At 40.6% G+C, this 12,847-nt stretch overlaps 6 protein-coding genes across 9 annotated transcripts; 4 read left to right on the top strand and 2 right to left on the bottom strand.

The window, feature by feature from the left end:
* Positions 1-58: 58 nt before the first annotated feature.
* Positions 59-1,572, bottom strand: LOC105286275 (programmed cell death protein 2). The gene is made up of 4 exons (XM_011351102.3): positions 1,054-1,572; positions 551-968; positions 382-484; positions 59-249 (listed from the first exon to the last, which is right to left on the bottom strand). The coding sequence occupies exons 1-4, from the start codon at positions 1,412-1,414 to the stop codon at positions 88-90; spliced, it is 1,044 nt and encodes a 347-aa protein (XP_011349404.1). The 5' UTR covers positions 1,415-1,572; the 3' UTR covers positions 59-87.
* Positions 1,573-1,745: 173 nt separating this feature from the next.
* On the top strand, positions 1,746-3,095 carry LOC105286270 (transmembrane protein 50A). Its single transcript, XM_011351094.3, has 4 exons — positions 1,746-1,931; positions 2,138-2,244; positions 2,338-2,498; positions 2,568-3,095. The coding sequence occupies exons 1-4, from the start codon at positions 1,833-1,835 to the stop codon at positions 2,672-2,674; spliced, it is 474 nt and encodes a 157-aa protein (XP_011349396.1). The 5' UTR covers positions 1,746-1,832; the 3' UTR covers positions 2,675-3,095.
* A 117-nt stretch (positions 3,096-3,212) lies between these two features.
* Positions 3,213-8,890, top strand: LOC105286271 (hypoxia up-regulated protein 1). 3 transcript variants are annotated; one of them, XM_011351098.2, is made up of 9 exons: positions 3,213-3,598; positions 3,818-3,955; positions 4,072-5,032; positions 5,145-5,407; positions 5,499-5,632; positions 5,762-5,952; positions 6,430-6,715; positions 6,836-7,265; positions 7,378-8,890. In XM_011351098.2, exons 2-9 carry the CDS (start codon positions 3,818-3,820, stop codon positions 7,783-7,785), a joined length of 2,811 nt encoding a protein of 936 aa, XP_011349400.1. In that variant the 5' UTR covers positions 3,213-3,598; the 3' UTR covers positions 7,786-8,890. The 3 variants fall into 3 exon arrangements, with proteins under 3 accessions (XP_011349400.1, XP_011349398.1, XP_011349399.1); XM_011351096.3 differs by having other exon boundaries at positions 5,762-5,997; positions 7,378-8,885; XM_011351097.3 differs by lacking the exon at positions 3,213-3,598 and adding an exon at positions 3,617-3,724 and having other exon boundaries at positions 5,762-5,997.
* Positions 8,891-8,991: 101 nt separating this feature from the next.
* On the top strand, positions 8,992-10,037 carry LOC105286272. The gene is made up of 4 exons (XM_011351099.3): positions 8,992-9,227; positions 9,298-9,500; positions 9,592-9,715; positions 9,792-10,037. The coding sequence occupies exons 1-4, from the start codon at positions 9,174-9,176 to the stop codon at positions 10,014-10,016; spliced, it is 606 nt and encodes a 201-aa protein (XP_011349401.1). The 5' UTR covers positions 8,992-9,173; the 3' UTR covers positions 10,017-10,037.
* A 21-nt stretch (positions 10,038-10,058) lies between these two features.
* Positions 10,059-11,256, bottom strand: LOC105286273 (N-alpha-acetyltransferase 38, NatC auxiliary subunit). Of its 2 annotated transcripts, XM_020033960.2 has the most exons (3): positions 11,036-11,256; positions 10,543-10,802; positions 10,059-10,471 (listed from the first exon to the last, which is right to left on the bottom strand). In XM_020033960.2, exons 1-2 carry the CDS (start codon positions 11,111-11,113, stop codon positions 10,560-10,562), a joined length of 321 nt encoding a protein of 106 aa, XP_019889519.1. In that variant the 5' UTR covers positions 11,114-11,256; the 3' UTR covers positions 10,059-10,471; positions 10,543-10,559. The 2 variants fall into 2 exon arrangements, with proteins under 2 accessions (XP_019889519.1, XP_026830470.1); XM_026974669.1 differs by having other exon boundaries at positions 10,062-10,802; positions 11,036-11,254.
* An 83-nt stretch (positions 11,257-11,339) lies between these two features.
* On the top strand, positions 11,340-12,740 carry LOC105286269 (NADH dehydrogenase [ubiquinone] flavoprotein 2, mitochondrial). The gene is made up of 4 exons (XM_011351093.3): positions 11,340-11,501; positions 11,792-11,854; positions 11,944-12,402; positions 12,485-12,740. The coding sequence occupies exons 1-4, from the start codon at positions 11,466-11,468 to the stop codon at positions 12,656-12,658; spliced, it is 732 nt and encodes a 243-aa protein (XP_011349395.1). The 5' UTR covers positions 11,340-11,465; the 3' UTR covers positions 12,659-12,740.
* Positions 12,741-12,847: the final 107 nt, after the last annotated feature.

Here is a 12,847-nt window from a genome sequence, read left to right as displayed (position 1 = left end):
TTGGTCTAAGCAAAGACTTTGTCAATTTGTATTTTCTAAAAAGATAAGATGTTAAAGGTATAGTAGGAAAAGTATCTTTATTCACGATTATGTTTTCTCCTGTACAATATCCTGCTTCCATACATACTCTCTTATATATTTGCCATTAGGTGTACAAGATTTTTTACATGTTAAAATAGCCAAGATACCCCAATCGAGACAATTGACGGTATCCTTTAAGTCAAGAAAATTTAATAACTGTGGCATTATCTAAAAAATATTTTTCTACTAAATTCAATTAGAATCAATTAGAATGGTATGCAAAAATTTGTTAAACAATTCAATAGCGAACCAAATTTTTGCAATCCAGTAGAACCTATGATTTAGAAACGAACTACATACCTGAAATTCAAACTGCCTGTCGCCATTGCATTCTAGACATTTTGGAACGTCTGCTACCTGATTATGTGGAGAGATATACAAGATTTTTCCTCCTCTGTCGTACCTGTCGAACAAAGATTAGCCGTTACTACAAATTTGTCCACGTCTCTTAAAAAACCAACAAGCATACCTCAAAATTTGATCTGGATAGTCATCTATTTTCGTACGAAATTCGGCGAATATTTCGTCCTCGGTGTTGGCCATTTGTAGCAGATCATCGTTCACATCTTCTGAATGCTGAAGAGTTCCAGCTTCGCCACTGTCAATCATCGTATTGTATTTTTCAATTTCCTTCTGTTCGCTCTCGACATCGTCCTGCTCAGCATGTTCTTTTGCACGATCATCGTTCTCCATTACAATCTCGTGTTCAGGAAACAGGAAACTGTTATTACTTGTCTTCTTTTCAGTGCCGCATGTACCTTTGTGCCCATTCTTCCAATCGTACACTTGATGCACCCGGCAACAATAGTTGGCGACTTTACACTCGGCACAATGACTAGGCGCCAAGATTCCACATATGCGACATGTTTTCGTCCACTGCGACACATCTGAAAGAAAAGGATTACAATCATTGTCTTGAGTAGGCTCGTGGGAATCACAGAATAGATACGAAACTTGTGTAACGATGCTGACCAATATCCGTTCTCCAGTCTTCTCGTTCGACAGGTGGTTCGGACGGGTAGAAGCTGTTGCTTCTGCTCAACTGTGATCGGAAGACCTTCAAGTTACCATTCCGATTCGGCTTGCAGCAATCGCCCTTTTTGCACATGAAAACGTATATGGTCCTGTGAAACGCATTGGCATCCTCCTCGTAAGGCGCGTAGACCTGGCACAGGAACACGCAGGGATCGCCGCAGTACTCGCACTCCAGATCCTTCTTACCGGGGATGTTGTTCAAGTCGAGCCAGGCCGGTTTACCGCCTGCCTTGCTGGGAAAGAATCTACTCTCCAATCGCCATGGCTCGCACTTCTCCACGAATCCTAAATCGACCATCGCGCTTAAGACTCTAATCGAACACTTGAAACTGCACGTTCGTCATCAGTTTGTAAAAACGAGACTCGCGGGAATGAGACTCCAAAACGTCAAAACACTTTTGAAACCCACGTGCTTATGAAGCTCGACTTAACCATAGACTACGTGAAATGAGCGACGAGTTTACGATGATGCACTCGACGCGCTTCCCTAGCCTGCTCGCGTTTTCATTGGCCACTTTCTAGGAACTATTCTGAAAACGCATTAGTTGCAAGCAGTCGCCGTTTGGGAGGTCGCCGTGAAAATGTCACTAGTTTACGTTTCTCTGGAATTCCATGCACCGTGTTGTATATGTTGATACAACTGTCGTTGTTAGGTTAGCTGTCTCTAATCACGGCGATTCGATAGCTGTACGTTGTCAACGGAAAGTCGCGAGAGAATGACATCCTGCTTCGAGAGCATGCAGGTGCCGTCCTGCGTGTGGTTTGAGGGCGGTGAGAAAAGGAATGCGCTCGTCTCGATGTTCGCGGGCACGCTGGTAAATCTGCAATTTGCGTACATAGCTGTAATAAATCAGGCGTACTGTCATTGATAAGCGCGACTCTCCCTTCTACCTTTTTTTGCTTTTCAAGAAATTGTACACACTGAGCAATATTTTGCCGTGCGCATTTGTTTAGCATAAAAATTCTCTTTTTTCTCGTTTGTATGATCAGAGTTCATCATCCTAATAAAGTGTGGTTTCAGTTTTTCGTCGGCTGGTGGTTTATAATAGACGCGCACGCAAAATATCCAGACGAGATGGCAAACGCGTATCACGTATGTGGAGTATTCGGTACTATATCTCTTTTCATGTGAGTAACATGAGTATCTTTTTCTAACGCTGTCTCTGCGACAGTATGGTAATGTAATATTCTTATCTAAAACTTGATCCGACACTTCCGTAGGGTCAATTCAGTGACAAATGCGCAGATAAGAGGGGAAGCTTACAACGGTGGCTGTTTAGGAGCGAGAGGTGCAAGGAGTTGGCTGTTTATTGGATTTGTTATGGGATTCGCAGCAGTAATAGCAGCCTGTTGGATTTTGTTTGCTAATTTTGTGGCTGCAGGTACGTGCAATGAATATTGACATATCTATATGTTAATCGTAGAAAAGTACATTAATATTATTATTACAGGTGCACCGCATCATTGGCCAGGTGTAGGACTGTTCCTGCAAAACGTATTTATTTTCTTGGGCTCGCTCACGTATAAATTCGGACGGTCTGAGGATCAATGGGGTTAATAGGTACGGTCGGTTGAAAATATTTTTATTACTATGTGATCAAATTAAGTACTTCGCAAACGTTTGACTGAAGAAACTCGTGAGACAACAACACATCCCATATCGCTTCGAACATGAATCCAGATTACAGTGATGTTAAATTATTCTTTATAAAAATGTTCTTTGTATATTTGGTAATTTATATATTTATATTTCAAAATTAGCGATTACATTACAGATATATACATGAACCTTATAGTAATATAAGAACTGTGTAATAGAATTACGTGTTACTTATGTTGTATTAATAGTTTTCACGTATGAACTACATCATTTATTTTCCAACGCATCTTTTAATACCATTTTTGTAGCTTTTAATTATTTCGTTGGAACTTCCTCCAGAAACATGATATCAGAATCGAATAAATTGTGTCCTAAAACCAAATTCTGTCAATCTTTATCAATCTGATTAACGTGAAAAAAAAGATGTTCTAATCTAATCTAATTATCGCCGAATCAATCGAAGGCTATTTTACATCGCGACAAATTTTGATGCTTCTGTGGACGTATCGATATAGGGGAAATAACATTCCTAGCCAATCAGTTTCACGCATTCTTTTTATTCGCTCACGGAAAACCTCACTCCCTATATTCCCTCTAGTTACTTCTCGTGTCTAGGAGTGACCGTGCAAATCGCGTGGCTATTGGTTTCGATTTGCCAACGCGGACCAATCCGGATCGCCTTTTACCGGTCACTTTGCCAATCGCAATGTGCCACACCAACATATGGTACTCACTGCCCATCGCGGAGGGTTAAAGTTACGTTTGGTTTTTTGTTGATTTAAAACGTTGCGAGAGAGAGATACGCGGACGTGCGTTCTGAATGGTGTGCAGCTGAGAATTATCCTCGAGTAACGCGCGTGTCGCCGGAAACGTGAACGCAAGGTGAGTGCGCGTTGTTCGCCCGTACTATTTTGCGTCTGACAGGTTTCACGTCGCCGGTACCCATAACCAAGTTTGACAGTTGGACGCTGGACAGTTGGTGCCCCACGTCCAATCCAGCACGAGCACGTAACGTCACACGTTAACGCGGATCTTGGAGCTCGCGCGATACCTCTTCCGTCGCGATACTCCGTCGGATCCTCACGCCTGCTTCGTTTCCAGATGGATTTTTCGCGGAGAGGCATGTCGATGGCGTCGTTAGCCTTACTCATTATCGCTGCCCTCGTCGGCATCAGCGAGGAGGTTGCCGTTATGAGCATCGACTTCGGCAACGAATGGATGAAAGTTGCCATTGTCTCGGTACGTGCTGCACAACCCGTTCGTACATCCTGCCTGTCGACAAGATTGTCAGTCAATAGTTTTCACGTGAGAAAAGTCGATCATGTTTATCGCAATTATGTTCCTTTCCTTTCCAGCCCGGCGTTCCTATGGAAATAGCTTTAAACAAGGAGTCGAAGAGGAAAACGCCAGCTGTGATCGCATTCAGGAACGGGGAGAGATTCTTTGGCGAAGACGCTCAAGCGATCGGAGTAAGGTTTCCACAGTATGCCTTCTCCTACATCCTGGATCTCCTAGGGAAACCCATGCGCCATCCGCTGGTACAAGGCTACTTACACAGATTTCCTTACTACGACGTGATCGCCGACGATGAGAGCGACACTATAGCGTTTAGAATAGACGAGAACACGACGTACACTCCAGAGGAGTTAGTTGCGCAAATGTTGCACAAAGGCAAGGAGTTCGCGGAAGCTTCCGCCCATCAGAAGGTCAACGAAGCCGTTATCACTGTGCCCGGATTCTTTAACCAGGCCGAGAGGAAGGCCATGATCCAAGCGGCGGAGCTCGCCGGGTTGAAAGTATTGCAGCTCGTAAACGATTACACGGCCATTGCTTTAAATTACGCCGTATTCGGCAGAACTGAGATAAACGACTCTGCGCGCTACGTCATGTTCTACGATATGGGGGCGGGTAGCACTACCGTAACGGTCGTCAGCTATCAGAACGTGAAGACGAAAGAGAGAGGCTTCGTCGAGACTAATCCCCAAGTGTCCGTATTGGGCGTGGGATTCAGTCGCCTGCTTAGCGGACTGGAGATGCAACTGCAACTGAGGGATCATCTGGCGAAAGAGTTCGACGCCATGAAGAAAACGCCAAACTCGGTATTCAAGAACCCAAGGGCGATGGCCAAGCTCTTTAAGGAAGCTGGGCGCGTGAAGATTGTACTTAGCGCCAATGTAGATCACTACGCTCAGGTAGAAAGTCTGATAGACGATATTGACTTCAGGTTGCAAGTCTCGAGAGAAAAGTTGGAAAAACTGTTCGAAGGAATGTTTGACATCCTGACGGATCCTGTGAAGATGGCCTTAGAGACTTCAGGTATATATTTGCTTCTTTACGTAGAACGTACACTCGATTCAATGCAGATTTTTTTATTGATTGCAAATGCGTTTTGTCGGTTTCTTAAATTCACATTACAAAATTGTTTCAGGTTTGAGACTAGACGATTTATCTCAGGTTGTGTTAGTAGGGGCAGGTACTCGTATGCCAAAGGTGCAAGAGATATTGTCCCAATATGTTAAGACAGAATTGTCGAAAAATATAAATACGGACGAGGCGGCTGCTCTAGGGGCTGCGTATAAAGCAGCTGATCTCAGTCAGGGTTTCAAAGTTAAGAAGTATGTTACGAGAGACGCTGTATTACTCCCGATAGAGATAACTTTTGACAGAAATGTTGATAATAAAGTTAAAAGGGTAAGAACTTGATTGTACGACGTGATGTGACATTTTTATTATATGTTTCGAAGAAATATCTTAATTTATTGAATCATTTCTGTTTGCACAGATGAGGAAAACGTTGTTCAGCAAAATGAATCCTTACCCACAAAAGAAAATTATTACATTTAACAAGCATACGGAAGATTTTAATTTTAATGTGGGTTACGCTGAATTGGATCATTTGCCTGAACTCGAACAATCGTAAGTAACCGTAATAATTTTTATTCCGTCTGTTGCGTCGGGAAAATATTAATGAAAAATATGAAATAAATAATTTTTTCATTGCCAGAGAATTGTCGTGTCTGAGAGCATATTGTTTGAATTTTTTAGACGTATTCAACAAGCTATATCGAATATATCGTTGAGCGGTGTAGCCGAGGCTTTAGAGAAACATGCCAAGGAGGGCGCCGAGAGCAAGGGTGTCAAAGCGCACTTTAATATAGACGAGAGCGGCGTATTGAACTTATTGAACGTAGAATTAGTTTCCGAAAAGTCGACTGCTGTCGTTGAAGAAGAAGAGGGTACTTTCTCAATACTTGGCTCAACTATTAGTAAATTCTTTGCAGGTTTGTGCCACAGACAATGCAAAAAATGATGTTGATTAAGTTTTTTTGTATTTGTATTTGAAATTGCATGTATGGACCTCGATTCCGACGACAGTCCTATAGGATTTTTGTTCTCCTTTATACTTCTAGTGTGTTTTCATATATCAGAGAATATTCTCAAAACAGCAAATACGTTGTCGATGTATGAAAACATGCGAAAGATTACTACATGTTTCACTTGGAAACTCATTTTTTGCAAATGTTGTTTTTCTCCCTCTTTTATCAGAAGAGAGTAGAGATGTGCAGATGAGAAAGCAAAGAGCAGAAATTTCTTACCCCAATTATAAGAGTATCCAAATATGTCCCTGTGATATGTTAAGACCGAGTATTCGTGCTTTGTGTTAAGAAGTAACGGGATAAGGGCATTAATTTACGAAGGTTTGAACATTTCAGGTACTCATGAAAAAGAACCGGAAAAAACGGAAGAACCGCTGAAGGAGGATATAAAACCAGTGCACGAGGAGCCAGAATCTTCGGAGCCGGCAAAGGATGCAGAGGACAAGGGGAAAAAGAAGAACGAGACTAAAGTGAACGAAGATAAGGCTGTAAATAAAACTGAGAAAGTAGATAAGGAGAAGAAGTCCACCGTTATTCAAATTAAGGAGCCCATCGCTGCAAAGGAGATCATTATAGGGCCAACAATCCTGTTCGGTGAAAAACTCGTACAGTCCCAAGAAAAGTGAGCAAAAATATCTCAAAATATCTTAATTTGTTAAATGTTAAAATCTTATAAATATAATCTTATTCGTTGCCAACAGTATTTATACCACTTTAATAACGTGTTATTCCTCCTTTTCAGGCTACATCGTTTGGACCTGCACGACTCGGAGAAAGCGCGTCGAGAGACCGCATTAAACAACCTCGAGGCGTTCGTGATCGACGCGCAGCAGAAGCTCGATGCTGAGGAATATGCGGTCGCGGCTACCGAGAAGGAGGCTGAGGAGATACGTAAAGCATGCGCCGAAATATCCGACTGGCTGTACGAGGACGGATCCACCGCGAGCGCGGAAGTGTACGAGGAGAAATTAGCAGAGCTGCAAAAGTTAACCGACGATGTCTACGAAAGAGTTGCCGAGCACCGGGATCGTCCGGAAGTGCTGAAAGGAATGGTCTCGTTGCTCAACGCCAGTAATCTGTTCTTAAGTAATATACGTAATTTAAGTTTGACCAGTGAAGTCATTACGCCCGTTGAAATCGAGACGCTGGAAAAAGCGATCAACGAGACACAGGTAATGACGGAAGTTCCATAATATTTAAATCGGTCCCAAATTAATCCCAACACAGTGCTTACGCATGTACGATCGTACCTTTTGTTACAATATGTATGCGATCTTCTTTCAGGATTATTATGAGACGGCCTTGAAATCTTTCGCGGAGACGCCGCTGAACCAACCAGTAAAGTACAAGGTTCGCAGTATCGCAAATAAAATGGAGCTCCTCGACAGAGAGATTAAATACCTCCTGAATAAGATGAAGATTTGGAAACCGAAACAAGAAGCCGAGACGAATCAGACGACGGACGGTAAAAGCACGACGGAGGAGGACGGGGTACCTGCAGCTGAATCCGACGCTGTAGAAAACAACAAGCCTACTGAAGAAAAAGGCGCACCGGATAATGTAGAGCAACAACAGGAAGAGCCCGAACAGAAAGCGACGGATGACACGAAGAAGCCGGTAGTGCTAATGGAAAACGAGGAACCACAATTGAGTGATGATCAAGTTTTCGAGGAATTGCATCAAGAACTATAAAAAAATAATTTATTTAAACGAGTGTGTGAATGATTATTTGTTATTGAGATCGACGGTACTCTGTCGATTTAGGCAATTTTTGTAGATTACCATAATCAGATGCATTTAAGATACAAAAATCAAAGTGGAGGGTTAATATGCATTGCTGTGGTTCCGATAAATTATTTCGCGAACGTAAATAAGGTTTTTTTTCCATTTAGTTAATACGTATATCGGAATATACGTAGACGGTTTAGTGCAATGTACATTGAATACACGAGGGACTTATCAGCGCGATTAAAAGAACGGCAATCTTATCAGGAAACTGTCTGTGGCAATGATTATGTTACACAAGTGCCAAGCAATAGCAGATTCAAATGTTCGAATTTTGTTTTGATAATAAATACACATGAATGGGCCAGTTTTGTGAGAGGCTTACCCGTCAGGTCTTTTTACAACGCCGATATTCGATCTCTAACTTCGCATGTAACGTTTCTGTTGCAAGTATATCTTTTAATCGCGTATCATTGCAGCGCAAAGCATATTATTGCTTACAAAAAAAAGGATAACGCAAACGTGTGCAGTCGGAAAACAATTGTTGCGTATATATCTTGGAAAATGAATTTTTCTAAGAGATACGCAACAATTATTTTCTGACTTCACACGTTAATGGCGACACACGTCTCATCTGCTTGCAGATATATACACCAATCAGTTTTAAAGAAATCCATTCTATGTACTCTATTAGACTTGCCTTTTTTAAAGAAATTCACGAGATTCTTCCTACTATTTTTTGTTATTAATGATAATATATAATTATATATTTGAGAGATATATCTTAATATATATTCCTTTCTTAAACAAATTATTGATATTCTGTAGACATGAACGATTTGCACAATGCGGTACAGGTAAAAGTCGAGCGCCCAGAAAATATATGATAAGAGATTGCTCATTTGGCTGAATTAAGACTTGGAACTTGTCTCGACAATGAAAATCACGCGATATTATTCTACTGCCAACTGGGTGCAACAAGATCTTATCATTCCGATGAAGATAATTTGTAATTTCGAATGTTACGGTATGTTATATGGTATATTTATTAATTTGGATGAATAAAAGATGTATAAAGAACAGCTGGGGTCTGAGGAAACATAAAATTTCTTTCTTTTTTTATATTTAACATTTTCTAAACAAAGTTATTGCTCTCAAAAAACAGTATTGTCAGCCACTTCTGTATGAAATGGAGCTGATTGGTAGATCCGAAAGTGTACACCAATCACAAGCAATTGTTATTGAATAGCTGCAGAGTAAAAAGTTTTGCTGGATATAAACGTTGTCCTCATGGTGTGTGCAGTTGAAGTAAACTTTTACGGACATTGTGCACGTTAATTACACTGTTAGCAAATATGGCAATGCGTCAGGTACTTAAAAAATTACTGAGAAACGTTAAACCTGCCATGGTAAGAATACAATTTATCGTTACTCCATGTGTTGCACTACAGGGGAGTAATAATCTCTTTTGCTGTACAGTACACGTCGAGTATATTGTTCGCCCATTGCGTTTCGCCTGATAAACCTAGTGAAAATGCAAAATTAAAGCTGGAACTGTTGGACGTGAAAAAGCTAACCTACGAGCACATGATAAGACAGTCCGCGTTGGATGCTACCAACAGCGCAACACAGGCATTGACCGTCACCTATATGGCAATAACACATCTAAGTACTGAATATAGGTAAGCGAAAATAATTTCATTTCCATTGATTTGTGGAAATGGAAGATTTTTCTACTAGAATGTGGAAGATTGTTGTGAAGAAATTTTGCAGAACATTGTTGAAGGAACTTATTTCTCTGCATGAAGAAACCTTAAATTACAATGTGAGTGATGTGCACTGGGATGCAATTGTAGAGACACGAAATCAAATGCAACTCAAAAAAGAAGGCATTATGGTAATGCAAAATTTCGACTGCTTAAAACGTGAGCTTTACTTAAAAAATATACACATGTATATAATTTTTTCATTAGAATTTGACTGGATACATGGACTATGTGCATAAAATGGCAGAAGCTGCCTCTATGCTGAGTTACTTATCTGGGATGGACAATATATCCAACACACTTCAACAAAGGATAGATGATGCGTTGAACAAGATAAAAGTGGAAATTGAGAGCAATGCAGAATTGGAACGAGAATATTTGCGTATACAGGAACAGTGCATAAAAGATAATAAGAAAACCGAGAAAGAATAAATGTCTTTATAGATTAATTCTCAATTTTGTAAACGTGTTTTATTTATAACTTCACAAAAAAAATTTATTATTCATTTGCAACAGTTTAGTTCTACATGAATACTTTAATGAAACATTTCGTTTACATTTATCAATGTTATGCACAGTGTAATAATTAATCTAAACTTTGTTTTATTCTCGCCCCTATAATTTTCAACGAAAGCATTTATCAAATGGAAATTGTTGGCTTTTATAATAATTAATTTGACACTTTGCCACTGATTTATAATCCCTCATAAAAAGTAATCGATAAAACATCCTTTATTATTTTCTTCTAACATAAACACTAGGCTGTAATATAAATGTGTGCATTAAGCTGTAATACATGTGCCAAACACATCGATACCTGACAACTGCATTTGTACGCATTAATTTTTGCAAACTTGTCTGTATCACAGAAACCGGATCTCCTCAAACTGGATGAATATGATACACTTGTATAATATCGGTGTCAATAATAAATAAGTATAATGGATTATTTACAAACTTGTGAGTAGAGCTGTTTCAAACGTCCAAATGTATCGAAACGATATGTCGACCAGGTACCATCACCAAACCTAGAACTCTTGCTTCTGTGTGCTCTGTAGACAGATATTCCGAGCACGAACCCAGAATAACATTGGCATCGCGATCGGTGCACAAGAACGCTCCCTTTAAAACTCTTCCATCCGTCATCTCGATTCGTAGATTTCGATTTAGCCAGCTCCTCAACTTCTGCTTTGCTGGCGATTCCTCGGAAATGATTGCCTGCCACAATCAAAGCATGATAATGTTAGACGTGTGACAACAATGATTTAGACACTTGATACACTGATTTATAATAATATAACACATAACCTATCCACGCGACGAGATAAATAAAAATTTGAGACTTTCTGGTAAGAAAAACGTCGTGGGAATTTTCACATTTGGTAAAACGAGTACGGTGAATAATTAAGAAGTTGATCTAAACGGGAAAAGACGTCGTTTTGCAGAATTACCTCTCCGTTTCCGTAGATGTGTTCTTCGTTCATAGTCTTACTCAAATTATGCATGGTCTCCTGCATACCAGCGTTCATTGCACTTTCGTTTACTTTTATATTTTTATATGTAATATTTCAAGTAGATATCGAGCGAAACACGTAATTTCAACGCGTGAGATGGTTCATCATCTCGCAATCGCACGATTCAAATGTGTTTGATGCGTTCACCGAATGGAGCGATTTACATGAATCTCGACACTGATATTTTGTGTATTTTATGTGAATGCGCTTTTAGGTTACGGGACATTCACTTAACCGTTGGACAGCCTGGCAATGCGCTACGATATGAGTTTCGCGCATGTAGCAGAAAACAAGGAGCGATTGACGTTTGGCATACGAGTGTCGTGAACAGGAATTTTGTATCGTCTGATATTCAACTGTGCTCGACATGTTGACGTCTTTACGTCGAGCTTGCGGGCTCCTCGTGAGTTTCTACCGTTTCCCGCGAATCACCGCGATTTATTTCTCTGCAATAACCTCAACTATCTTACATAATCTTCAAGCCTTATTTATGTCAGTTAATTTCGCGGAATCGGATGATTTACTTGTTCAAAATGTTTATTTTCGAAATCAGGATGAATATAAGATGAAACCAACAACGTGCTCAAAGACCGATAAAGAGAATTTCTTTTTCTTGTACATGTATTATTTACACTTGACCTATCAATCTACCACTTGACTCATTTATTTAAGACTTCATTTCGCGTTGAACAGGCTCCAAGGAACATAAGGGGAGTGCAGACAACTACAAATCGTGCATCCGATCAGCTGTTTACTGTATGTATATAGCGATTAACAGTAGAAGTATAGCAATAGCAATCAGTCTCGATTACTGACACTATACGTGTGGTATTTCTCAATTTCAGCATAGAGACAGCGAGCACGACAATCCCAATATACCATTCGAGTTCAACGAGGCGAATAAGAAACGTATCGAAGCGCTGCTCGCGATTTATCCAGAGGGTCACAAGCGTGGGGCCATGATACCGCTGTTGGACCTGGCGCAGCGGCAACACGGCTGGTTACCCATCTCTGCGATGCACAAGGTCGCGGAGATTCTGGATCTGCCGCGCATGAGGGTGTACGAAGTAGCCACATTTTACACAATGTTCAATCGCCGACCCATGGGAAAGTATCACGTGCAGATCTGCACCTGTACACCGTGCTGGCTGAGGGATTCTGACTCGATAGTGAGTGCTGTGACGAAGGCTACGAATTGCGAGGTTGGTGGCACCTCTGCGGACAAGCTGTTCACGATCTCCGAAGTCGAGTGTCTCGGTGCCTGTGCGAATGCTCCAATGTTCCAAGTGAACGATGATTATTATGTACGTACATATATTTGTTTTTTTAAAAAAGATATTTAATGCGCCGTGATGATGCTACATGCCTTTTGTTTTCCTTTCGCAGGAGGATTTGACTACAGAAACCGCAACTGCTATAATAAACGCTTTTAAGAAAGGCGAGAGGCCACCGCCAGGTCCACAGAATGCCCCCAGATTTGCAGCCGATCCTGCTGGTGGACTCACGTCGTTGACGACTCCGCCACCGGGTCCTGGATTTGGGGTTCGGTCTGACCTGTAAAATATATTTTTGATAGGACCGTAGTATATACTTAATCCCAATGTGTAAAAAAGTTATTAATAAACATGTATTGATAAACGTCAAAATAATTTCTAGAGTGTATGGAGTTATATAGTTTATCTAGTTCGTTTCTGAAATTTCTGAAAAAAGACTAACTTCACGACACAAAACTCCATTTGTAAACGTTTC

The sequence above is a fragment of the Ooceraea biroi genome, chromosome 13 (genome assembly GCF_003672135.1).
Source record: "Ooceraea biroi isolate clonal line C1 chromosome 13, Obir_v5.4, whole genome shotgun sequence".
Classification (NCBI taxonomy): domain Eukaryota; kingdom Metazoa; phylum Arthropoda; class Insecta; order Hymenoptera; family Formicidae; genus Ooceraea; species Ooceraea biroi.
Note: the sequence above shows the minus strand (reverse complement) of the source record. Positions and strands in the feature narration are given on the sequence as shown.